The sequence below is a fragment of the Nipponia nippon genome, unplaced genomic scaffold, assembly GCF_047370975.1.
Source record: "Nipponia nippon isolate SJK-2023a ecotype South Korea unplaced genomic scaffold, ASM4737097v1 scaffold_6, whole genome shotgun sequence".
NCBI classification, from domain to species: Eukaryota; Metazoa; Chordata; class Aves; order Pelecaniformes; family Threskiornithidae; genus Nipponia; species Nipponia nippon.
This window is the reverse complement of record NW_028262380.1, coordinates 30,140,180-30,167,886: the sequence shown is the minus strand read 5'-3', so window position 1 is coordinate 30,167,886 and position 27,707 is coordinate 30,140,180. Positions and strand designations below refer to the sequence as shown.

The window sequence follows — 27,707 nt, the reverse complement described above, 5'->3', positions numbered from 1 at the left end:
TGCTTTGATATTAATGGTTGTGCCAGGTGTTGCTTCACCTGAGAAAAAAACTGAAAAAAAGAAACAACAGACTTGGCTTGTAAAAAGATGGTACTTGAGATGCGGTCACTGTGATAGCAGGTGGCTGATGATACGCACCATGCTCTTACACATCTTCAAATAATTAACTAATTGTAGCTGTTGCAAAATGTGTCTTTGCTAAGAGATATTCCTGGTGATTGTATCATTGCTTTACAGCTTCCATTTCTACTGACTGCAGTTGGCTAAAGTTTAAGCTGTTATTTTTGAACAGTTGGCTCATGCTGATAGGAATATTGGCTGCCTGTCTCATCGGCTCGAGTGGGACAGGGTGCTGAAGTCGACCACCCCGCTGTCTGAAGACAAGGAGCCTGAGAGCAGAGCACACCGCTCGGGAGCGATTACGTGCTGGGTGACCTCCCAGCTGCTCCACACAAAGCATCCCCTTTCCCATGCTTTCTCCAGACCTTGGCAATGGCAGAGAGCTAAATGGATGAGAGGGTGTGGTGGGAGAGGCTGAGTTGGGGGATGAAGGGAGGCAAGGAAGGCTTTATTTGTAGACCTTGGGAAGAGTGTGTATGTAAGAAGCCTTTACGAATATTTTGCATATGAACCCAGAGCTTTAAGTGGGGCATATTTTAAATTAATCAAAATATATCATTGAAACAAACTTATTTGTATAACCAAAATTCCATCATGCAATCAAAATTCAATCACTTTTTCTTAAAATTTATGGCAACAGCAAACTTATTTATGTTCATGCTTTTCTGAGCATGTCAAAAATGCTTAATATGTCGCTTGAAAAATGTTAGTGCAATAACTATGTTTTCTTTGTATACCAAAATACAAAAATGCATGATAAAAATGCCATGAAGGGAAATAATTGATTGCTAGTCCATGCTGTAGAGACTGACTGACTACACAACACCCTTAAGTAATTAAATTGCTTTAACCACAGCTAGCTAGGCTGGATTCCTTTACGTGATTCCCGCCCCTCATCCAGGATTCATCATTTCATTTCACTTGATGTTGACCTTGCTGTAAGCTAAAAATACAGAGAAGATGTGTCAAACCCAACTCATAGACTTGTTTTTGCTGTATGAAAGAAGAGAGTTATTTTTACTCCATTAGTTTAATGTTTGTGCTTAAGGAACTTCAAAAAAGTCTGTTACTTTCATTACTTTGATGTGCTTGGGGTTTTCTTTCATAAAGGAATGGTGGTATTAAAGCTACTCAAGTAGAGGAGATGTTTTCTGATAAAAATCCAATTCTCATGATTTGCTGCCTGGTTTTACTGTGCATTCCCTTTTCCTTTCGAATTTTGCTCTTATAAGGAAGGGTAGCTAAATAAATACAGTAGCACAGAAGTAAATGGAAAACATCTGTTGTTCTTATTCAGGAATTTAGTGAGTCAGGTTTTATGAACATCTGAACTCAGCACTTTTAAATAAATTTGTAGAATTTTCTGTAGTTTAAAATTATTATTGTAAAACATAGACTTAAAGAGAATACTGTAAGAGTGTTGAGAGTGTGCTTGTACTTTGGAAATGCCAAAGCTGAACAGGAATGAAAGGAAGGTGGTTTTTTGGTTTTGTTTTCTTTTTAATGGAAACGATTCAGAACCCCAAGGAAATAGGAAGAGCATACTGGGCCAAAGCGTGACTTAGCCTGGTGCCTGTGTCTGGTAGCGGCCAGTACAAGGAAATGAAAGACCTGCCCTTTTCAGAGTGATCCTTCCCAGGTACGCCATCCTGTCCTCCAGCAATCAGAGCTGTAAAAGATTTCCTGAGGTAGTGGTGGATCTTGTAATGACAATAGCAGTGTAATGGAGATGGATATTCTGTGATTTCTAATTGGCAAGGCTAAAGGATATTTGAAATAGGTGGGAGCACAGATTTTTTACAGGAAAGAGGTAAGTATTGTAGCTTAAAGAGAAGGACACTATAATATAGCAACTTTTAAAACTATGATGTTCTGATAATGAAGAGAAGTGATTTTACCTAAAATATTAAGAATGCCTTTCTCCATATTTCATCAAGTTGAAAATGACTTCTTATTTTTTGTATCAGTGATGTCATTGTGAGAGTTCTCTTGCGGTCTCTCGCTCCCTCAGATCATGAGCACATCTTCTTTGCTTCTGCAGCTTTCTCCTTCTCTGCATTCAGAGCCCCTTCAAAACTTTATTCTGTAGAAGTCTGGTATTTGAGACATATGCAAGTATCACTGCATTAGAGCTGGATGTCATTACTTTCTTAAGTCACCTAATGTTCCCATATTTGCATCTCCCCCTCCTGAGAACTACTGGAAATGTTCATTAATTCTGTACCTGTTATGTCATCTTTATTTTGGCAGCCTTAAAGACCTTTACTCCCACTCATCTTCCTCACCTGTGAATCGCTAAAAGTAGGAGTAAATTAATTCATTCATGTACCAAAATGCAACTCTTCATAGAGCATATTTAAATCTTCTTTCTTGAAAGCTAAGCAGCTCTTTCCCACCAAATGCCAACATGCCTTTTCTTGCAGTCACGGCAGCAATGATGTGATGACACAAGTACTGTCTTGGTAATCTGTAGAGAAGGAAAAGAGCCTACAGCTTCTGTGTCTTGAGCTAGTAAAGTTTGAAAACTGTGAAAACCCAGCACCTCCAAAGATATTTTTTTGGCTCTAAGTGGTGGACATCCAGACTATATTAAAACACTACATGCTTGGCACCAAAAACTTACAAAAATCAAGTTAGTGATTCCTCCCACCTTTAAAGGGTATGTTGAAAGAAGCTGAGACTAAAAACAGTATCACCTATCAGAAAATAGTTTGTTCTAACAAAAATAAAAAATAAGCATTTTAAAACATGCAGATATTTCAGCCTGAATTGTTGAAAAAGGCAGTGCGGGCAATGAGGTTAACAACTGATAGTTATGGCAGAAAGCACCTTCTTCTTCTTCTTCTTCTTCTTCTTTGTTGGCAGATGTTAGGTTGCAGCCATTCCTCTCCCCTTCAGAGGTTTAGTGGTCTGAAAGGTCTTGTGTAGTTTGAAACATGGAAAACTAGGTATACCCAATCCACTGTGTTGTTTTGAGAACTGGAATACTAGCATCTACTGATACAGTGAATGCCAGCGCTATTTTCTGTATCTGATTAACTACATAAGGAACGGCACCTGTTCGGTCAGGCCCACCCATAAAAAGGATGCATGTTTTCTATGATTTTGCATGTATGTGCTAATTATTGGCTTTGGCATGCATGTTATTCTTTATTGTTTGGCAAGAATATGAAAAAGGCATTTTGTTCTGAAAATAGGCAAAAGAAAGAGGTGGGAGGAAGAAAAAGTGCTTTTGTAATTGGTCCAGAGTGAATTGAGAATCCATCCATCTCCATGTCCCACTTGTGCAATTTCAAATCCTCTGCCCTTCAAGGTCAGTTGGGCCAGGTCAGAGCAATTCAAAGGAGCTATGTGCTTTGTCGCTTGAACATCCTATTGGTTTCAGCTATTTCTGTTAGTTTTTCAGTATCTTGTTTTATGCCTTTGCAATGGATCTGGCAATTTGTATCACCTGAAAAGTCTTCCTTACAATAGGGTTGGCAGCTGTGCTCCAAGTAGCTAGGTTCATTTGTCCATGCAGACTTTATTGTCTCTTAGGTGCTTTCTCAGATTTCCAGCCTGGTCCCAGTTTAAGACGTATAGATACTGAAAATGTTTGTTTTCCCTTCAGGATACTTACATTGCCAAAAACATTTCTGTATTGTTTTCACTTCATTACATAGAAAGCTGGGGCACAAAGCCTACCATTAGAAATGGTCTTATGCTACTCTATGCTCTGTGTTTACAGATATAATTAAACTGAAAATACAGAGGCTGCAGCTTTGCTCACCTACTAGAATGACAACAGCAATAGGTAGTTTCTGATCTTGAGGCTTGACTTCTAGGCAGTTTTTGTTAAGTCCCAAAGTACACGCTATTGATGCTGCGTAAGTATTAAGTAATGATGATGAGCTTTCAAGTAAAGAGCACTATTTCCATTTGTCTTTGGAGCTGTCTGTATGGTGTCTGAATGTCTTGATGCTGTTAACCTCTCAGGTGGATGGATACGTCAATGTGGAACAACTGGCAATTTCTTAATAGGAATAAACTGGTGTAGCTCCATATAACTATCGAGCACATGTGTTGTTTTAATCCAGCTGAGAATTTGTCCCATAATTTTGGTTACCTCTGTGGGTCTGTGTATGGTCAGCATCCTTAGAGAATGCTGCCATCTACCATGAGGTAAAAAACACATTCAGCTCCTTCTTGTCTCAGTTTAAGGGCTCCATTCTTGTTGTTTTTTAACGAATTAGTGAGACTGAGGATTCTCCCGAGAACCATTTCCCCCTCCTAATGAGAAAACCAAAACTCTTTCCCCCCTACCATGAGAGTTTCTCTAGCAGGAGATGGCTACTCTGACTTGAAATGAAGGGCTTCAGATATCCCACCTGTGTCAGACATGCATCCTTTTGTTCATCCTGCTCCCTGTTGTTAAATATTTTGGCAAAAAGAAAAGCCTAGCTACTTTAGGAATTTTCCATCTTTCATGTCTGTAACTTTGTATTTCTACCTTACGTACATATATATGTATGAAAATCAGTGTCTGTCTGGTTTTTTTTTTCCTTCCCTGACCAAAGCTCTTCATACAACAAGAAAAAAAAGTCTGACTTTATCACAAAATTCCTAAAATGGAGAATGGAAATACACTGTATGCAGTTTTGGGTTGTAGCTCTGAAGAAGTAGAGACAAAGGCAAAACATGATGAGGAATGACTCAGTTGAATTTAAGTGACTTTTGCATCATCTTTCGCCTTCCTAGTTAGTGGACTGCTCTGGAGATGGAAGAGTCTTCTGGCATAAGAGAAACAAGCTTGGGCATACCTAATTTAATACAGCACCCAGAAGCTGCTGAAGTGGCCATGAAGTTGTTTAGCATTTCTATGTCAGCTTCTTCTTGTGCAACCATTTTCTATATGCCAGCAATTGTGAAGAGGTTCTTTGGAGATCTGCCTTACGGTAATCTGCCACAGTTTTGTACCAGGAAGTCTGCCTTGAAAATGTGAGGAATCCTCGTCAGATTCCTTTGTGCCACGTTAGCCCTTTGTATGATGCCACTGGGGCGAGGAAGATCTCATCCTCTCCTTCATGCCTTTATTGAAGATGTTGGCCTTATTCAGATAATCAGTAATACCTTTGGATAAACGCATTCATGATTTCTAGATGCAGGACTTGGATTCTACTTTCCAACCTTGCATCTCAAAATCCCGTACAAAGATTGGTGGGCGCTTTCATCCCCATCGTATACCTGTGGATGCGAAGGCAGAGACTGTGACACATTCAGGATAACAAAGACAATGGTCACAAAGGCCCAGGTTAGAAACAGTTTCCTGACTCCTGGTCTAATTTCTTGAGCATTGATTGTTTTCTTCCATTCCAGAACCATCTTACACAATCATATCTCCTACCCCATTCCCTTAGTATACGAAGCAAAAGTTTAATGGAGTCCTTTAAATGATTTTCCAGGCTGAAGTGGGCCCTCATTGTGTGCAGCCAAACTTGAAACAGGCGGGACAAGCGTTCTTGCTGTACCCTGTGCTTATCAACGTGTCAGGTTGGACCAAGAACATTCTGTAAAAGTTATTCCTCATTACAACAAATCCCCCAGCTAGATTACAGCATCGACAAATTTTTACCAGATTTTTACTGCCAAGTTCACTGGGAGCACATCTGGAACTATTAGACATTGCCGTGTCTGGCATATCATGTTCCTTTTCCATTTAGGGCAGGTTGGTCATTGTTGGGAGAAATCCTAGCTGCAATCTCATGTCCTTTCCCACCAATAACATAAAGGAATGGCCCGAGTACCTTGTTCTCTGTTTGACATAGTTAAGGTCTATAAACTGAATTAAGGAGGCATAGAAGAGAGCTGTGTTTGCATACTAATGTATCTGTTAGAGAGTTTATTGGATAAGGGATTTATATGTATGTATGTGTCCAGAGGGAGAAAGAGTCGTGCCCAATCGTGCCCTCACGTCCCAGGTCTTGTGCACTACAGAAGAAGGAGTCTGACAGGATCCTGAAATATCCCTCAGTTCATCCCCCAGCCCCCGGCAGGATCCGTTCTACCTAAGCCCTTCCTACCAGATGTTTGTCTGCCCACTTCTTAAAAACTGCCCATGAACTCTCCTGAAACTTCCAAAACTTCCTTAGAGAATCAAGTGCTTAACTCCCCTTACTGCAAAAGTTTCTTCTAACATCCAGTACCTTAAATCTTCCTGCAACTTAACCCCAGTCTCAGTGGCCATAGAAAAGTCTGTTAGGTAAGGGGTGACTGAGAAGAGTATTTGAAAAATGCTCCCCTGTTCCTTCCTGTCTTCTCTGTCCCAGACTAAACAAACCAAGGGCTCTTACTCTTGGTTTTGTTAGCGCTGCAATGATTTTGGATGCTTTGCTCTGGGCTCTCTCCAAGTTTTCCATGTGTTTCCTCAAGCACAGTGGTCACAACGAGGAGCAATACTGCAATGGAGTCATCCCTGCAGAGCAGAGAACTGGATTATTTCATGTTTCTTCCACACAAGGCTTCTGTCTGTAATTCCCAGCATGGGGCTTGCTTCTCCTGCGGTGGTACGGCACTGTTTGTAAGTCTGGCCTGTTCCTGCACGCCCCTTCCTAAAGACAGGCGCTATGCTTGCCTCCTTCTGGCCTTTTAAAACTTCAGCCGTTGCCTGTACGTCCTCAAAGAAAGCCTGTAATGGGTCTGAGATTAGTTCACTGACTTCTCTAAATTCTCTCAGGTGCAATTCATCTGGCCCAGCTGACATGAAAACATCTCAGCTTATCTAGTCTGGTTTTCCTCTAGTCTGTCCATGATCATTTTAACCATCTGATTACGTTATCTTTCCTAGCAAAGGCTGCAGCAAAAAGGCATCAAACCCATTAACCTTCTCAGTAATACCTGTGGATAGTTTTACCTTGCATTTAATAATGATATCTTTAATTTTCATTGTCATCTCCCTGAGATTCCTTCCTTCCTTTCCTCTTTTCGTTTTCCCTACTTCAAATATTTTCTTGCTATCCCCCTCAGGGGACATCAAAAGCACCTTTGTGCGTTCTGGTTTTGTCCCTGTGTGCCTGTATTTCATCTGTAGTGATCTGAGCTGAGTTGCACTTCTCATGACTTCTTGTTTCTGAAGTCAAGGAAGACCTCATGATTTAACCAAGTGGATCGTCCTCTGGTTCTTCTGGGTTTTCTGCTTTTTAGGGGAAATGTATGCTTGTGTCTTGTTTTGTGTCTTTTAGGAAACAGTAACTTTCCTGAGGTCTTTTTACCTTGCAGTTTTGATTTGGGTGTAGTCTTGTATACAAAGTTGCTTAGCTTTTTGAGTCTGTTTTCTTAAATATAGTTCCTTTCTGTGTTCCTGTTCTTCCTCTGCCCTTCCTCAAACAGATGAACTCAGTCATTTCAAGTTTTTTGTTAATGTAATTGCCTTCTACAATCTCACTAAGTTCCCTGATGTTCGTAAAAATTAAATCTCAAAAAGCCCTGCCTCTAATGACTTTCTATCACCTGTACATAAAGAAAAAAATTATTATCTGTACATTTCAGGAATTTACTAAGTGTAATATAGGAGCTAAAGGTGACTTAGGTAATTAAAAATCAGCAACTTAAACCTGAAAAATTATTTTTATGTGTTGTGTGATCTGTGGAAAACACTACTACAAAATCTCTAAGGGCAAATTTGTATTGTATTTTTAGAGCAACCTCAAACACACATTTGATTACGAGATAGCTTAGCGTCCCAACTGCTGGTGTCTGCACGGAGTGTCACAAGTTTCTGAGATGAGAGGGGAAAGTACAAGACAGAGCTTTAGATTGCACAAACCCCTTCCACAAGTTCAGCTACTTAACCTGCCTGGTGGATGAGGCAGCCTCAGCAACAGCCAAGTCTACCTGGCCAAGTCCTTTGCGTCATAGCCTGTAATGTCTTGCTGTGATTGCGTGTGGCTGACATGGGGCAGACAAGGTGCCTGTGCACCTTCCTACAAGGGCCTGACATCTATTGCAGCGAGTCAGCCTGAGATGCAAAAGGTTTACAGATGTTTGCCAGGAATGCAGACTTGTGGATCTGGGAGTGCTGGCAGATCTGTGCTTTACAGGAAAGCGTACTCATAACCACAGGTAATCAACAACTTGCTAGTAGCAGGGAGCCAGCAGCAGTAGTTCTATAAAGAAGTCTATTGCAATAAGCTATATAAAAACGCTAAGTGTGGAGTATAGAGGATATAGACTGATACAATATTTCGAATGCTGTATTTTAGGTAAGCTTTCTTTGTGTAGACTTCACCCCATCAAGGTGAAAGATTACAGAAAATAAGCTGTTTGCTTTATAGTTTTGTTCTGCATTAAAAGATTATGCTACATTGCCTTGTTTGCACAGGAGATAGGTAATAGGGTTATTTTTAATGATGCTGATAAATGGATGGTGAGTGGTGACTGGTTGTTCCTGGGATGCTCTCTCTTTCACTCTTTGTATTGTCTGTTCTGTAAATCATTAATGCCTTGCGTATGTTTGCATTATAGGTAAGGCTAAGGTGGCAAACATCCACACGAACATGAAGGCCAACATGCCTGTAGGTCCAGGCTTTAGACAAGCACTGGGGTGTGCCAGCAGAGGAAGCTTTGGTCTGTATTGCTGATGGGTGCAATGTACTAGCATCTTACGGAGAAGCTTGAATTGCCCCAGGTTATTTTTCTAGAAAACAGTGGAAATGCGGCCACAAAATTACCTGGGATCTGGAGGTGGCCTGAGGCTGGGCTTCCCCGTGTAACCATGGGGCTGAGCTCAGAGGGGTCCTGGAGACAGCGGCAGGGGTGCAGAGAGTGCATGGTGTGTATGAGCCTATTTCCCTCAAGAGCTCACCCTCCCAGGACAGACATCTCCACCTCAACGCCAGCTTTCTCAACAGTGGTCCTGGATGTCCAGGCTTCTTTCAATTTTGACAGATCGAAGATCTATAAATCTGTTACTCTGCTTTTGTGTTACATCACGGGTCTTGTCATGTTTGTGCTTTTGCACCTTGCGCTCCTGAAATTGCTAACTCTTTGGAGGTGTGCGCTCTGTGGATGGTTTGGTATCAAGTCTTGGATAGATGGAGCTCTATTTTTCAGAGACAATAATGAAAATATTCCTTCTCCATCCATAAAGAAAAATTTTGCCATTTTTGTTTAAACTTTGTCCCTGCACAGTGAACTACTCTGAACTAAGGGAAAATAAAATAACCATTCCCCACTGTGTCTTTGCCATGTATGCACTGGGATACTTACTGCCTGGGACAACCACTTCTTTCCTTTACCACAAAGTAAAAATCAACAGGGAGATTTTTCAAATTGCTCTGGCATACATCTTCCAGAGATGAAAAAGAACTGTAGGTTTATTTCTTCTTTGCATCGTCCAGACACAGCAGCAATTTTCTGACCACAAAAAGGGTGTATTCTGGTGTCTACCCAGTTTTAGAAAGAATGGCACTTCTGCCAGTTGTGTCTGTAAAAGTTTCAAACATCTGAGCACCAGAAGAAACTGCAGCTGAGAGTCAATGTTGCATGATAATGCTGGAAATGCTCTTCTGAGTTCAGCAAAAGTGTTTGTTCCTGTTCTGAAAATTCTGAAATGAATTAGCAAAAATTTGCAATACGAGGGAGAAGTCTTTGTATGCATGTCTGAAGCTATGATGATGTGCGTGTTGGAAAAAAGGAAAGTTTAATCACTGTATGCTAACCTGAAAAAATTTACGTCATGGTTACCATGTCGTATTTCATTATGGTGGCCTTTTTTTCTTCTTTTTCTGTGCTTTGAAGAGAAGTTGGGGGGAAAGAAGCAAATATGTGACAAGCAGCATATGCAAACTGTAAGGTGGAAGTGGTAAATGAATAACACCACATTTGGAAGAGACAGATGGTGCTTTTCTTGATCATATGGTAGCACTGGCAATAGAAATGTTTTAGAGTTAGGGAAGTGGGGAGGCCAGACACATTTCCTAAATGCGGGATGATTTATTTGTAGAACATGCAGAAATGCAGGGAACAAAAACATTAAACAGTCTTTGGAGACGTGCATGAACATGATGCATTTACATGTGGTTCACTCTGAACTCTTGGTCATTCATATGGGCTCTTTGACTGTGTATTCTTGCTTTGGCTGGTGACATTTCCCAGCATCTCTTCTGCCCATTGCCAGTTTCTCCTTCTCTGGTACCTGTTTAGCTCTTGCTGCAACACATCTTCTTCCAGATCCCATATCAGCCAAAATTGTCTTACCTCTGCCCATGGTTATTTCTAGTCTGGTTGTTTGTAGATTAACCTTCAGTCAGCTAGACATTTGTTCTTGGTTAACAGATATTAGGCTGGTTTATCATAACGCTAGAAGGCATTAACACGTCCTCTGTCAGGAGGAATGGTGCAGTACAGGCATATAAAATTGATAAAATCTCATTCTGTGCTCAGGAGGAGTTTTATATATACATATATATATATATATATATATATATATAATGAAAAGGATGATTTCTAAAAATCAGTTGCTGAAGGAAATAACTTTCTGCAACTTTGTGTTTTTATAATTACTTAAGCAGCAATTCATGTCTGTTACTACTGATAATATGTAATCACAAAGACTTTCTGAAGAATAGTGTGGCAAGAGAATAATTAAACATTTTAATTATCATTTGTTTGACTGTGTTGTGTGTTTCTAGGAAACTTCTATTTTTTATTGTAGCTTGAACAATAAATCTTAAATCCTTTTAATTACTGAGCTTCTGAGTATATAAAACAAAATTTTCATAGCAATATATGGAAGATATATGCTGTGCAAAAACCTTTCTAGAATATGGGAAGCAAATGCTTAAATACAGTTTAAGAGTCAAAGAAAAAAAGAAAAGACAGTTTGCAAGCAAAACCTTTATGAAAATATAAGAAGGTACTTTTGAAAATCCACTTGTCATCTTTTTTGTCCTGCAAAGATGGTAAGACTAATGACATTTCACACACTCATAGAAGGAAACAAAGCAGACCTTTCAGTTGACAGGGTGAGAAGAATTTTGCTAAAGCTACAGTAAGAAGGGCAGAATCTACAAGCCTGCTAGGCTTAGGAGTTTAAACCAAATCTGTCTGAAAATAGTCTAGTCCTGCTCTTAAATCTTAATGGAAGATTGAATATTCAGTATTTTTTTCTTTCACAGCATTAAACAAATTGTCCCTTGAGATTCACTGTTTTGATGACTGAGGGAGAATATGTTTGTTTGTACTAAATACGAACCATTGGGAGTTATGAGAGGAGAATTATGAAGACAAAATGCTTTTGAAAACTTCCTCACATCATGAACGTTGCAAAAGATCGGATGCTGATTAAATGCTCCTCCGCAGGTTGTGATTGTATTCATACAGAAGACCTTTTAAAGATTGATTTTGACATCTTTTGCGTCATTCTTCTTGGGTACTGCTCCAGTATACCATGGCAGGACCCACTCAGCTGTGGAGAGGCACACCGCAGTAATATGAACGATGTTGAAGGGCACAGCTGGTTGAAAGGAACTTCTCAGTCCTCACAAATTCTTTGCATGGGATGTACTGTGATACAAAGTCACACATGTCCTCCTGTTGAGATGTGACGTGTTTGAAAAAGTTCACCTGATGTTGAAGTTTGTGAGGACAGCTCCACACCTGGCTATTAGTGCTGTTTAAACTTATGTTTCTTGTACATTTGTAAATTTACATTTATTTTCAGATGGGCATGAGAGCTGTTGGTATGGTCAGATGTCTTTTGAGTCCCTCATTTAAGTCTAGGCTTGTCCTTAACTAAGAGTTAACTTCAGTTGAGCTTCAGTAATTTTAAGTAGTAAGAACCCATCCACCTGCAGATTCCCTGAGGGCTGTGGTGATGCCCGTCCCTGTCCCCATCCCTAACACACCCCAGACCTGTATCATGACTCAGCCCCGCTCTCAAAGCAGTTCAGCATCGTGTTGGCTCGTACTTACTCCTCAACAGTACAAAACGCATTTCCCTCTTTCCTAGATTTCCTGCGGCTGGCAGGCCTTCCCTTCATTTTGCAGCCCCAGCTTGAACTGATTTTATATTCAGCAGTGAATTGGCAGTCACTGTAATCTTCTTTCCAGTGCCGTGCTGGATGAATGCTGAAAAGTTAATCCATTCACCTGAACTGGAAATGCTGAGTTTCATTGACCTACTCCATATTACTTGTAGAGCAATAAGTTAGAAAGTTATGTTTAAAAGCTAGAAAGTAAGCTTAAGAGCTGCTGCTGCATGTAGCGGACTTTATTCAGAGAGAAGTGTGTAATTTTGATCATACTGTGAAACTGTGCGATAGCTGGCCAAGCAGGTGTGGATAGCATTGACTGTGCTTACCCGGATTCATCGCTGAGGCTGTGCCAAGTGTAATTTTGGTGAGACTGGTAGGAAGAGAGGATTGCATGGGGCAATGAAGTATCAGCTGATTCCTCTTTATTCCAGGAGTGAGGAGTGTTTCAGACAAGCATTTTGCCTGATCAAAATAAAAATGCCCGGCTGGCTGCATAGTACCCTGCTGCCTTCGACTCAGGTCTTTGAGTTTCTTTACGTTGGAGACTTTTCAGGATACGTTACTTATCAGCTGAAATCATGGAGATTTTAGTTGACTAAGTCATACAGATTCAGACTTTTAGTTTGCAGAGGAATGACCTAAAAGATACCTTGGAGCTCTGAAATTTATTTTTGTTCCTGCGCAGCTGGTGTACATGTGTTTCTTTAAGACCACATGTTAAAAGTCTTATGAAACACTAGAAAATGCACTGTACATGTTATGGGCTTGCTTAGCAAGTCTTAGTATCTTTATTCCTTCAGAAATGAAAAATGATTATTTTAACTAATTTGCCATAATAGGTTAGCCTGTATTTACTTTTTTCTTTTAATGAAAGGCAGTTAAGTAACCTCAAAAAAGATTTTATATTTACTAGACTACAGTTTGTATCCTTTCAAGGTTTAGAACAATGAGATTGTGTGTTGTGGAGTTTCTTTTGGTTTGGTTTGTTTTTCCAAAGGCCTGGAAGCAGTAATTGAAATCCTGAATCCACTGAAGCTGATGGCAAATTATTGGGAACCAAATTTCTTGGGACGAAATTTGCTTTCTTTATTCCTGGCCTGTATGATATACTGCTAATCATCAGCCTTGACTGACTGCAGCAAGTTGAAAAGCATTCGTAGCGAAAACTTTGGTAGCCAGTAGACTACAGAAGCAGTCTTATGGTAGGTCATGAAGACTGAAATCCTAAAAGGCATTATAAAAATCGGTGAACTGAAGATGCAGACAGTTATTAGCAAAGATTCTTGGCACGGGGTTAAGCAGAGCAGACATAACTACCTGGGTATTTCCCAACAGTGTACCCATTACCTTTACCATAACTGCCTTCAACTAGGCTTTGTCTGAAGCTGTTAGATGGTGACATTGGCCCAGCTTCTGCTGTATGAATAAAGACATTTTTGTGTGCATTTCAAAATGTTTGAGATGAGATTTGCCCTGCTTCTGAAGCTGTTCATTAGCTACTTCTCATGATAGATTAACCAGTTTTGATATCTCAGAGATAAGACCTCAGAGACGTACAGAGGTGTTTTCCAGAAAAAACCTATTTCTTTAAATGCAGGACTATGTGGGTTGGTAGTGCTAAATTAAGCACTCCATGATCTGCTACAAGTCTCGGTCTTCTAATTATATGACCTTCTGAGCCCTCAAACTAAGCAAACTACTAAGTTTCCTGATGTCCTTAAGAGAAAAAAAAGCATTAAGTGAATGACTATGAAGCTAAGTCAAGTTCTGTGTTGTGTTTAAGGTGAGCCTCTTCATTTTGCAAGTGCAGTAAATGTTGGGCCCCCTCCATAACTCTGCTCATTTGAACTACTTCTCTGATGATACTGGTCAAATTCTGCAATTGGCTTATAAATTAAAATGTGCATTTCAGTTTCTTGTAGTTAAATGCAAGCCAAATCTTGCAGAAAGACTGTTTTCGGAGATATCGGGAATAATTTGGAATAATTCACATCAAGAGCTGTCTTTCAGTAATTAAGCAGCTTGATCACTGTTGCTCTGATGTGTTGCACACCAGCTTACCCACCAGTGCTTGAAAGGCCCCCCATAGCATCATTGGCTTTTGCTTCACTGCTCATTAAGGCACCATTTCTGGGGGAGCTCAGGCAGTCACAGACTCCTAAAGCCCCAAGACATTGTGAGAAGGGGACTCTCTCTGTCTTCATTCTCAGTAAATGCCAATCTTGCACAGCTTTTGCAATCAACTTCCAGCTGACGTACCGGGGCCAGATTTGCTCATTGATCTCAGCTGTTTTGCGCTGCTCCAGAAGTCCCCTGATGGTTTGCTAACTGTAAGCTTTTCTTAGTTGGGGGACACACACGATCTGCTCTGATATAGCAGTGAATGTGCACATAAAAATATATATATAAGGCTATTACTGCATATCTTCAAACCATGGAAATACCATATGTGACATTTCTAATCATGTATAAAATTAGGAATGTTTACAGAATATTAAAAAATGAAAGAGTTAAGGATAAAAAAGTTGCAGGGATGATACTTATCCTCAAATCAAGGATCATAAACTATAGTAAGCCTTAAAGTTACAGTTATACCCACCCTTGAAAGTAATCTGAACATTTAAACAGAAGCAGTCTTAACTCCCTTTGGTAATGGCATGAAATGAGAATGGGGGGAAAAAGTCCTTAAAAATAGATTTAAATTCACCTAGGATTGCAAATGCTTTAAGTGCAATCAAAAGTGTAGCACAGAATAAGAGTAACACTGAGTTACAGTTGTTTGTATGCTTAACTGTGCAAGTGTTACCTGGTATGTCTGGATTTCTTTTAAGTATAACCTTATAGTATAGCCTATATATATTTATAACCTTAAGTATAACTCTGATTTGATTCTCCTTCCGATCTGTTCTCTTTTGCCAAGTTTGTAAAATGTCTATTAACAAATCATATGAGATCTCAGACAGGGAGTGTGGAGCTTTAGGACAAAGTTAGGGCTGGAAGGAAAGTCATCCCAGTGTCTTTTTGTGATTTGTAAGGGAAATATTACAGCTGCGTGGCCAAATTTGCAGAAAGAATTGAGCACTCAGAAGCTTCTGCCATTTCCTTGCCTTCCAAGGCAACCATTTATGAGCCAGCTATCATAATCAAATGGACAAAAAGCACATAGCATACACTAACAGCTTTCCCAGTATTTTTTTTCTTCTGTTACTTTTAAATTTCATAGACTTTTTAATGTTTAAAGAATATATATAGGAAATCTGCATGAACGGAGTAGAATTTGGTCAGTGTAGCTCACACACAAGGCTTTCAGAAAGGAGGAGAGTATTTTCAGATTTAGCCTGCAGGTTTATTTTACAAAAGAGATTGAATTTCTAGAAAATCCCTTCCATGAAAGCTGTGCAAAATCTGTTCAGTGCAAGCAAATAAAATGTTTTTGTTTGGGGGGGGGGGGGGAGAAAATGAAACAAAAACCCAAACTATTTTACTGGGTGTATTTGACATCCCCTGTGTAAACTGATCTGGTTCTGATCACGGTCATGAAATATGAGGTCTGATTGCAACAGTTCTTGACCCAGACACAAACAAACAGTGCTTCTCGCTTTAATTTAATTTTAGTCTATGGTTGGAGCACCACCTCCACCAGGGAATATAACTCCTGGCTTGTTACAAACATGCAAAGTAAAACAGCATGACTGCAGAGCCACCAAAGGCATGGACCATGCTGAGTCTCTGACTGCCTGTGTCCTTATCAGCTTAAATCTACAATAGACAAGGCCAGTAGTTGGTTACTTAGTGTCATTCTCAGTCTCACCAAACTGAAAGTATATATGTGTATAGCGTAGATCTTAAAATAAACTCAAGATTTTTGGAAATAGCCTTATAAAGTGAATTCTTTAAGCTGATTGGACACAAGAGCATACATAAAAGTTCCCCGGTGAAAAAGGGAACAGCAGCATCTGAAGAGTGAAAACTAGTGTACATCCATGTCAAGCACCATAAATTGCTGGTGGAATATGATAGTCGAGACCTGCTCCTGATCCCCTCCCATCCCATGTGAGGGGTGGTTTTCCCCTTACTTCTCTGAGAGCCAAGTTTGTCCCTAAGGAGAATCCAAGCAGTCATCACATGTCTTAGCTGCTCCAGACTTGGCCTTTATGCAGTGATTAAAGCCAGAAATTGCTGATACCACCGTTTTCCTCCTTTGCCTGTTTCTCATCTTGAGTTTTATATTTGATTCCCCAATACCCCTGTGTCCCAAAGTGTGATCCTCAGACTTGTTTTGTACACAGGCATTAGCTCCTGAAAGTCCAAGCTTATTTTCCCTGAATTTGTATTGGTTTTATACCCAGAAACTTGAGAACCTGGCTGATGCTGGTGGCTGGACAAATGTCATTTTTGGCTCCTTTCAGGGCCCCTGAATCATTTACCTTTTCTAGTTCCTCAGTCCTTTCTGGCCACAGAGGCAGCAGGCTCAGACGCTTACGGCTGTTTCCAGCATCCCTGCCTGGGCAGCCTCCCTTGGGCCGTGCAACCCTTCTCATGCCTGCAAGCTTTGTCTGCTGCAGAGGAGGTCGTTAAGAAGCTTTTCTGTGATGATTTTAATCTCTCTCCTCTCACACCGCCTGAGTTCAGGCTTGAACTAGAGAGTTGTCCCATCATCATCCCCTGTCGAGGAAAAGTCTGTTCGTAGCCCCAGAGTGGCAGGATCTGGGCTCCGCAGCCAGCCCAAAGGCACAGCCAGGGCAGCAGTGTCCCCTGCTCCCCACTGTGGGCAAGCTGGGCTTTTCCTCCTCTCCCTCCATCACTTAACTAGTTCAGAAGAGAAAATGCTCAACACAATCTCACTCCTGCTAGAAACTGTTTCTAAAAGGCCAGAGCTGTATTTCTAACTAGCCCACCTCCAGAATATTTGCTCTGATAGTTTCATCTCCCATTCTGGGCTGTCCTTCCTTCCCCCACCTCAGCTCCTTCTCTGCTTCTTTGTTTTGCAGTTGTCTTTAAAAATTCATATGCATTTAGGCTGGTGGCTGCCCTGCAGAGCTCACACTGCCTGTGTAGTTCAAATGCAGCCGTTTGTGGGCTTTGGCTTCACTGGTCGTCGCTTTAGCCGTGTAATGAAAAATATAACCCAAGTCTTCCTCTCGCACTGCCTTTGGTAAATATGTGGCCGTTTGAGAAGGTAATCTTGCTGTTTGATTCAAAGTTTATCAAAAGTAAGAGGAAAAAATGTAACAGATTTGGTGATTGATTTGAGGAAATTGCCATTGGGATTTGCTTGTATCTGGCGGACCCTGAAAACAGCAGGTTTCTATCTGCGGTTGTTTATTCTGTGCTATACGCTCTTACTAAATAGCAATATATTCCTAGGCTGTTGTATCCAAGTGCCTTGCAGAAATCGAGATAGCGTAAACAAGGAGCAAAACACATTTCAGGTGTTGGCGTTTCAGCAATCAGGATTAGTTTGTAGTCTGAGTTTTCCATTTCAGGGAATACCTAGGGTGGAAAGGAGGGGTTTGAATTCCATCCTGCTGGTGAGGAGGTGCTGGCAGCTCTCTGGCTCTCCCGCCAGCCCCTCTGGCGTGGTGTTTCACAGCTGTGGGCAGCTGCTCATCCTTCTTTCAGGCTCCCACCACCCCTGGTGAGGGCTAACCGAGTGATTTCTCAGCAGCCCTTTGGGACGACTACAAGGAAAGACTTCACAGAAGAAAACCAGCATCTTGGACCTGTGTAGGGAAGAGGCAAACTGCTGCATTTTGAGCCGACTGGTGCTCTTTCCTTGTTTCAGAGGAGATCTGGCTCAACTCCCACATCCTAATGAAAGTCTTTCTATTTCAAACTGTCCTTCAATGAGTTTTGAATTGCTTTCCAGCATTAGCTGGTCATCTACACATTTCCCATCTTCCAGCTTTCTTAAACGTTTGAAGTGAGACCTTGCCATAAAATTATTATCTTCAGAAAGTTCCTCAGAGTAGAATTACCTATCTTTAGTCTCGCTGAAATCTAAGTTATAGTTATTGAAAACGTTTGCAAATCTGTCATGTCACAACAGAGATTCACAACAGTTTTACCCTGGGGTAAAATTTCTGTTTCCTGAGCAGCGTTAGGAGATTTTTACTAGCTCCGGGATGAAAATGGCTCTCACTCGCTTTGTTGTTTTAATTCCCCATCCTTGGTAACCCATGGAATAGGTTAGTGCTTCTCAGCTGGACCTGTTTGTGTTCAGAAAAAGGGAATTGTATTCAATTACAATGCAGACAACCTATAGAATTCATCAGTCGTGACTCTCTGTTGCATTAATAGACAAAAGGAGGGAGAAATGGTTATCTGAAACCTGGGTCTGCCCAGCCGTTAGAGAAATAAATTGAGAAAAGCCATCAGGTTCTTCAGGGTAAAAAACATTTTCACTTACCACTGAAATCTATGACAGCGCGCAGCAAAAATTGAGTATCTTCCTGGATTATTATGGCTTAAAAATGATCTTTTTTGCTTCTTTTATTGTGAAGCACTTTCAGTCTACGTTTCTTTTTTTGCTCCCCAGAAGACCATTCACAGTCCAGAGCCAAGTTGCCAATGGAATATCTCTTTTCAAATTGATATCAAAAGAGCGAAATGGTAGGAATGCTTCCAATAGCTGGCAAAACTTCTTTTAAACCAAAAAAACTCAAACTCACATGAAGATCCATGGTTTTATATGGCACTGTCCTGTAAGCCTCTTTTATTTCGTACCCTGAGATCCCAGCATTTGGTTGTTTGGACAGGGTTGTCCTGCTCTGTAATGGGTTCCAGCTGCTGTCTTGGCACTGTTGTTCAGGAGGTGTTGCTTGGTTCCTATCTAGGTCTCTCTTGTGCCAAGACGCCTTGCAGGAGAGCAGGCTATCCATTGCATCTCTTGGCAATGAGGTCTTTCTTTTAGCAAAAAAAAGATTGTGATGATTTACATAAATGGAAAGAAACTGCAGTTTTGAAGGGACCAAACTCTATTGTGTGAGGTTTCTTCTATGGAAGGAGCAAAATATTACGCAATGAGCATTCTTTTATTGTTTTTCTGTAAGAAATGAGAAACAAATTATGCAGCTTTTTTTTTTTCAGATGTGCTGAGCACAAATTGAACTGAAAGCCCAGTTTTGCATTCCTGAGAGCTTCAGAGCACATCTGTCCTCCTCAGAACAAGTTACTGTAGATGCACCCTCACAGTTTTGTGCTGAGAACATCATAGTTGCGCACACACCTCAGCTTGCCATATGTTCCTAACATAATAGCAAGCGATTACAACTACATCCTTATCACAACATTCATGCAGTGATGCATTGCTTTGGAAAGAAATTCCTATGCTATTCCCCAACACATGTCAAAGAGGTAAAAAACATGATTTGAAAGGGAAATAGTTTTGGGTTTGTCTTATTTTTTTTCAATTTGCTCTCCCCTTGCACTGATGCTTTGAAGTTAAATACTGAACTTGGTTATGGAGGATTGTTTTGTTTTAACAGTACCACAGTGTTTATATTAAGGTAATTTCTAAGTTAATTACAGCAAACTCTACATCTTCTAATGGGGTATTTTTAAATGTAGAATTAACTGTAATAAAATAGTGGATTTATTTTATAAAGTGGAAGATTTTCTTTTCCCTGTCAGTCGATACAGCGTATGTCAAAGAAAGACCAGCTCAGAATTTGTGAAAGCTGAGAAGAAACAGCATTCACAGTTGTTGTGCCATTACCTCTATAATTTCTTCATCAACAAAGAGGATTTTGGCTTTTTTTGATGTTGGAATTGAGATTCACTGGTCACAGAGAAGAAGAGGACTTGATATGGAGGAAGGTAGTTATTTAGACACCCTGAGAACCCACCAGCAAATGGAAGCAGTGCCATACGAAGATTGTCACACGCATCTGCTGGGCCTGCTGAAAGTCTGTGCAATGTCTGTTGCCCTGTGGATCTGGGGAAACCTGAGGTCAGCGCAGATCCCACTTGTTGGTTTAATGTGTAGGCACCATCAGAGGAGATGGCTGCTCAAAGCAAACAGGCGAGCTGGGAACAACTACTGGTGTCTCCTCGTATTAGACGTGCTGTCTGCTCACGTACAGTAGTCGAGTCCCGTCGTGGTGGGTGTGGGTCGGACGGAGGGGGTTTGCTCCTGCCTGGCCTGACAAGCATACTCCATCATCCCTCATCGGAGGTGTGGGAAGAACAGCTCTCCCACTTGCTCAGCAAGATAGTGTCAGTTGGGGGAGGCTTCGGAGACTGACCTCTTTAGCCTTTACGCAGCACGTCGCATTCGAGCAGTAATTAGCAATGGGGTGGAACTAACTCGGGGAACGCAGGAACAATGCTGTGGCCCAGCTACTAAAAAAACCAACTACCCTTTTAAATTAAATCAGTGTCTGGGGAAAGTTACTGACTTGTCTCTTCCTCTCCGGTCTTTGCTGCTTCTTCCCTTCCACCCCCATTCAAATATTTCTGGGCTGTGTTTCAGCAAAGGCTGCAAGTAAGAGCATTTTTCTCTGATGCAGACACAACTGATTATGGGTATACAATGATACTTAATTATATTTCTGTAGTGGAAGTGAAACATTCTGCTCCATTATCAGCTTTGTTATCAGTCCTTATGATTTTTATGGGATAGTATTTCTGTACGATTAGCAGCACTGTATATGCAATTGAAAACTAGCTGCAGTAAATTACGGCCAAACACCAGCAGTCCAGAGGTTAATTTGATTGTACAAGTACAATCCCAAAGTTATGTATGAACATATGCTCTACATACTTATTAATGAGTAAGGTCAGACTGGCATGAGCTGTGTTATATTTCCTGAATATTCTTCAAGAGTTTACATATGATCTTCAGTACAGATAATGCAGAGATCTGTTTTCAGGAAACGCCTATTTAACCATAAAGAAAATAGTAGGATGCTAATTGTTAGCTGTAAGGTTGACTGTTTTTCAGTTAATGGAGGGGTTGAGTGGGATCTGAAAAGGTGCCAGTAACTTGTGGTTGGCATCACCCTCAGGGCTCTGTGTGTTTGGGAAAGGCACAAAGAAGCAAACCCATGAACCCTAAAGCATTTGCGAGCCGTAGTCAGCTGTGCTGTTGCAAGGGACTACTTCAGAGAACCTTCTCTCTACGTTTTTATTTCAGTGCAACTGGCTACAGCTTAAGAAAAGGCCCTTTCACAGCACCCACCTTTCCAAATCCTGCTGCTGGGATCACCTCTCTCTGTGCCAAAGGATCTGGGCAGCTAATGCAGGGTGAAGTGAAGCTCTTCAGTTATATTTCTTCTTCTGATTTAGGGCATTTTCCTCTGATCGCTTGCTGCAGGATAACCTTACTGGATGAAAGTATAACCTTGCTGCGTGAAAGAATCCAGCCTCACATTTCTCTTTGTGTAGTTTCAGACTTTCTTCATCATACCTGATTTACTGTGTTACTACATTATTATAGCTTGGCATACTGAAATCCAGTTTAGTGTTCACACAGTTCATTCAGTCTAGGTGTCTCATTGTGGGCTTAAAATCTGGTGGTTTTATTTAGCATCTGTTTTATGGCAGAATCCAAGTGCCCTGGCGGTTAATTTTGATGAGCTAACACAGAAACTCATCAAAGTGAAGATAAATGATACTCTTTCTGCCTAGAAGTAGTAGCTTGGCGAATTAAATCTACACAGATTTTACAAGCCGTGGCCCTGCTCCAGTGTTGAGTCCAGATGCGAGGTGGGTGCCCAAGTGGTAAAATTGAACTTGCTTGCTGAGCCAGTTCTCCTTCTTGAAGGTGTTTGTCCTCAAGTGCTTGAACTGCGAATGCTTCAGGGAATATTGCCTTTCCGATACCTGTGCTCCACAAACTTTCTAATATAACCTGAAACGCTAATGAAAAAAAATCTAACCAGATGTGTTCTAGAATATCTGAGGAATTTTTTTTAATAACTCTAGACTTCTCTTCCTTGAGAGAAAAGGGTCAGCTGGTGGTTATCACTGAGACCGCCTTCCTGTGTTGCAGGGGGACACTTGCCCCGTTGTTCTCTCTGTACATTGGGTAGGTTATGGGATTGCTGTGGGATTTAGTGGAGCCTAAGGCTGACATTTTCACCCAGGCTTTTCTTCATTTTTAACATTTTGAGATGCTTAACATCAGCGTGTCATGCTTGTAAGAGGAGAGAACTTAGGCATTGCAAACGTTGGCAAACATTGTTTTGAAAACCCCTTGAAAGGGTGTGAATGTACTCATTATAAACTGCGTCTCCATGTTATCTTTTCTGAGCAGAGTGCACTGGCATCACTTGTGCTTTATGATATGAGCCTGCTCAGGTGGGTGTGAGAAACATGGAAGGGAGAAAATCGGGTCCCCTCCATGCCTGAAAGCCAAGGGCAGGCAGTATGTGTGAGCTGTGGGCAGGCAGCTTTCTGCTGGGGTAGGGGAGAGGCTAATTTAATTTGGGAGAGGAGGCAGCAGCTAGAAAGCAAGTGGTTCCATATACTATCTCAGTTGCTATTGCCAGTTCAACTTAATTCAATTCTGATAATGTTGACAGATCTCTCTGTACAACATCTTTCGGCCGTATGGAGCTAGTCTGGCAGCTCCCCCAACCCAAATGGGCGTCTGGCACTATCCATCATCTTGTTCATGAGGCTCAGACAGTGTTTTATCCAGAATCATGTAGGAGCCTTAGTACATACGCTACCCGAAAGTAGATCTTGCAAGTCTGCAGTGACCCCGCTTGTACCATGGTTCCATGCTGGCCTTTAGCTGTGTCATCATGGAGAATTTTGGTCCATGCCAGGCTCTTTCCAACAATTTCAGGTATAAAGACACGACAAGAGAACAGCATCACTTATTTCTTCAGCGCAGCTGCTCCTGCTTTTCTGTGTTCATATTAAGGGGGGAATAAAATATGGCTGTAGAAAAGCACTGTTGAGATTGTCCACTCCCTTGCTCATCTCTGTCAGCAAATAGATCATTTGTCGAGGGAAGAGGAGGGTCTCAGTTCTGCTCTCCTAGCTGACAAGTTCAAATCTAGACAAAAAGATTGAGCAATCTTCTGTCCAAATGAAAGGCTGCGAATGATTTAAAGAGCGACTTGCCTGTTGGGAGGAATGTTCAAACATTTTAGACTGAGACAAGGCTTCCTTTTTTTTACCTGCTTTAAAAGTTTTATATTCTTCCAAAATATCTTTTTCTGATGCACTCAATATGTACCAAGAAATTTCTAAAAAGACACGCTCAGTCTATGTCACCCTGTTCTCTTCATACGTGATCCAAAAATGTTCATACTTCTAAATTTGTAAAATCATACTAATTTCCATGACAACCGACTAATGTTGCAAACAAAGGATTAATTGTTTTCTTGTGGGATGAAGCAGCAGGGGAATTTAGATCACGTGAGGAAAAAGTGAAGTGCCTACACAAATGCAAACATACTGTAATTGCAAAAGGAATATAGCAAAGGAAGAGCTAAATATGTTTTTCTTTAACTAAATCTTCAAATTCGTCAAGCTTGTTTTAGTGTTAAAAGTCTCTTTCTGGGGGAAGATGTAGAAGAATGTCAGTGAATTCCTTGTGCAAGGCTGAAGAGCTTATCTCGCTCACTGGTCAAGCATCCAAACTGCAACTGGCCAAACATCTGCAGGCAGACAAAGGCAGCTGTCCTTCATGGCGCTGGGGAAACCCACGCATCTTGTGCTGGGCCCTTAGCAAAAGCCAGCAAGAACAAAAAAAAACAGCAATTCCCTCAAAAAATATCACCACGCTCCTATTTGTTAACATACAGTGCCTTCTTGTGGGCAAAAGGTCTTACTGCTGGATGGAAGCCTTGGCATAGCTGCTGCTTCCCCTTCCTTCCCTTTTTTAACTCAAGACAACTCGGGGAAGAAACCCAAGGAATGTAAAACATGTGGGTTTAGATACAGAAATTGCAAACGCATGTGGAGCCATCCAGTTTGCCGTACATCACAACTTTCCATAATGAAAGCTCCCTTTTGAAGTCTATAGAAATGAGATGAACGTAGGGTTTGACTTTCACAGCCCTAAGAAACATTTTTCCTTTTTCATTTAATTTTGTTCAAGAAAAAGATGCAATCTTGCACAGAAATAGATGTAGCAATAACTTGTCAGGCATTTTCTCATCACCCCCTCTCTTTGCAAGAAGGTTTTTCTCTTTCTTTCAAATTCAAACACACATGCACACGTGCACACGGGTGCCAGATACTCGGGGGCATACACATGCCGGGCTGGGTGGACGGGACAGTAAATAATCTTTTGTCATTTCTGATTTCCCTTTTGTGCTTAGAGAATTACCTGGCTCTGTGGGGTACCACATACACCTCTGGGTACTGAGCCCTTTAGAAAGCTGGGGTCCCAGCCCTGAAGCTCCTGTCCTTCCCTGCCTTCCCATCCCTCTGCCTCCACCACTCCTCAGCCCCGAGGATTCTCCAGGCGGGGGTCTCTTCCCCCCACAGCCAAATGTATGTAAACTTGGGTGTTTCGGTTACCACAATAATGCTATTAAACCCAATGCAAAGTGCCAGATCTGATAAGCAAGGAGGCTGGCTGTAGCTGTAGGTGCATGCCGTGGTGGATGCTGACGGAGGAGCAGGGGGAGGCTCATTTCTAGGTGGAAGAAAGGCACCCCGAATGAGAGGCTATGTCTCTACTTTCCATGTAATTGCTGCATTCTTTTTGTAACATGTTTATAGTAAATACAATAGCTGGATACTTCCTCTTCGGCAGATTTTGAATGTTTGCGAGACTAAACTGCAAATGTGTTTATTGCTGAGATGAGGCTTACATTTGAAACTGGTTCCTGAATTTGCAGCTTCTTTCATGCAGCCAGTATCAGTCCAAGTGTGGTGGAGTTGAGTCTAGTGAAGGCCTCTTCCTGTCATAAATAAGATTACTTTCATTTCACTTGTGGAGTGTGTTATTCCTCAGAGTAATGAATTTCCTCTGTGCCTTTGAGCACATAAACATGGTTTTCATTAGGTTTCTATTAAAAAAAAAAAGCAGAGTAAAATTAATAAGGTGGCTATTAACTCCATAAATGCAGATGTGTTTTCACTGTATAACCGTGTTGGAAGTAAACAGCTTCTTCACTGAAGACTGCAAATTGCAGAAAATGAAACAATTCTGCAGACCTGGATTCTGCTATCAGAGAACAAAAGTAGGTGGAAAATCTGATTGTTCACAAACTAGTTTCTTAGGAGGAAAAATAGATTAAATGTAGACAGACAAATAGCCTCAGGCTTTCTACTCAATACATAATGTATGTGATAATAATAGTTTTAAGCCATATATTTAGCATTACAGCTAAAAGTTTGAATATTGCTTTTTTTTTTTTTTGTCCTTTACCAGATATGTCCATGCAGTTGCAGAATAAGGAATAGCAACATTTGCAAATATTTCGCTGATAGACCATGTAACTCATAAAATTTTCATGTACCGTTTGTATTTGCAGCTTGAGATCTCCATCAAGTGATGAATCCCTACAGCATCACTGCGGTTTTCTTTTTTTTTCATAGCTACCAGTATTTTAAACAGAAACCCAAAAATCACCATGCATACGAAGTCAGGCGTTTGTAGAAATGCAGACCCTTAAACTGCTGGTGTCTCTTTCCACTCTCCCGGTCAAAAGTATATCATAAAATTATAGAAATTAGCAGTTAGAATACATGCTCTTTACACTCCTCTAATTTAACATTTTATTGAAGAAAACTGAGGTAACTTTCTCACTACTCAAATCTTATACAGTAGTTTCAACTTTCTCAAAATGAAGTTGCTAGACTTCAGCAAAAACTCCGTGCCAAAAACTAAAGCTTGGCAACTAATTAAATTTCAAAACATTACCAGCCTTGCTGTGTGTAATTTCATATTGTCCTGTAGACTGTTTTAAGCCTTGTTTTCCCATAAAATAAAAATTCTGAAATTTTTTTTACATAGTTCCCAGTTTTGTTCTGCTTAGGCAAATTCAATGTGAACAACAACAAGGCATCACGTAATAGCTGTTATTGTTGATGCTAGTAAAAACCGGTAGTCTACCAAGACTTTTTGCTTGAACACAGAAATATAAATGATCCTTTCGTATATAAAATCACTGTTTTTAAAATAAATTATCATCTTTTTCATTTTTCTTCTTAGAATTTATTTCCTAGTAATTCTGTAAGGAAAACTCTGCCAGTTCACCTGAGAGCCATTTTTAGTCTGATGCTAAACCTTGTAGTTATTGTTCCTTGTTATGGTGCAAGTTTTGCAGTGCTGTCACTGTAACAGTGCAGAAGTTTTTATTTAAAATGGTAAGGATAAAGTTGTTTAAAGAGCCAGTTTCAGTTATGGGTGAACATTGCTGGTTGAAACCTCAACAGCAGAGGAAGAGAAATCTTAAGTACCAGCTCCCATTTCCCTTACCTTTTGGGCAGGAAATTGTTTCTGGATTTTTTTTTATTTATTTTGGGGGGTGAAGATAGAAAGCCCTGCACATTAAAAATTCTGTACAGTTGTTTAATATTTGCTCAGTAGTGTGCTATTCCCTAATCAAGCCCCTGCAAGCTGTAAATCACGGCCACTATGTCACTGTTTTGATTGGAAGCAAGAGCTGTACCATGGCAAATCTCGAGGGACAGCAAACTTCTGCAGCTGTGGAAAGCTGGAACTATTTGCTATTATTATTATTAAAGGAATCTGAGAATTTTTTTTTTTTTAATGTGAAGTCGTAGTGAAATTCATAAGGTGCATAGAGATGTAGTATGGAGGTTTTACAGCAAGCATAGCCTGTAACAATAGTGCTCTGGTACTAGAAACTCAGTTGTTCTAAGTGTCAAAATAACAAATGTGAAATTATAGCCCCTTTCTCACCTCTTCCCTTGTCCATCTCAGGAAAAAATATATGCAAATAATAATAAATTATTTCTAAATGTAAAAAACCAGTCAAGCATTTGGGGCTTCAGTAAAATGTCGTCCTGTTGAATGAAAGGATGGGTTTTCCTTCTAGAAACATCCTGGTAATTTTTACCATAATTTTGTTTTCATGAAAGTGTTTTGAGTGTTTTGGGAGCTTTAACTTCTGAACTACAGCCAGTATAAATGGAGCCTAAGGACAGAAATGTTAACTTCTCCAGAAGTGCAATGTAAATAGTTGAGTTAATTTATATCCTTTTTGTCACATAGAGGTCTAGAGCTAGATGATAACTTTCCATTAGAATATTCTCTTAAAGATACTCTAAGTGCTTCCCCAAGATTAAATTGAATGACTGCAGGGGAAGTTAATTTTCGATGTAGGCAAATCCTCCATCCTATATGCATGGGCTTCTTGTAGGATTGATTGTAATATTATTCCCAGAGGCCCTAATCATATGTTAGGCCTTGATTAATTAAAGTAATAACGTAGTCACGCTGGGATTTTTCTAACAGTAAACCTGGCACGCTGGTATATTCAGTTCAAAAGAGAGGGAAAGTGGAGGAATTTGAAAGATAGCATACTTATTAACATGTGGCTTAAACTAGCAGTTATGAATCAAAATGAAATATGGATGTGGAAAAAATAATTCCTGTTGGACTAAAAGATGGCCCGATCATATTTTGGCATCTGAAAT

The 27,707-nt window shown here is 40.5% G+C and overlaps 1 protein-coding gene across 3 annotated transcripts in view; it reads left to right on the top strand.

The window, feature by feature from the left end:
- The window catches only part of SCFD2 (sec1 family domain containing 2), a 206,153-nt gene that overhangs the window by 126,089 nt on the left and 52,357 nt on the right, over positions 1–27,707 (top strand). The window contains exon 6 of one of the 3 annotated variants that reach the window (XM_087736209.1): positions 238–997. The exons of the other annotated variants lie outside the window; for them this stretch is intronic. Within the exon in view, the coding sequence (XP_087592335.1) occupies positions 238–356 (119 nt within the window). The 3' untranslated portion in view covers positions 357–997. Of the gene's footprint in view, positions 1–237; positions 998–27,707 lie in introns of those variants that run through there. 3 annotated transcript variants of the gene reach the window in all.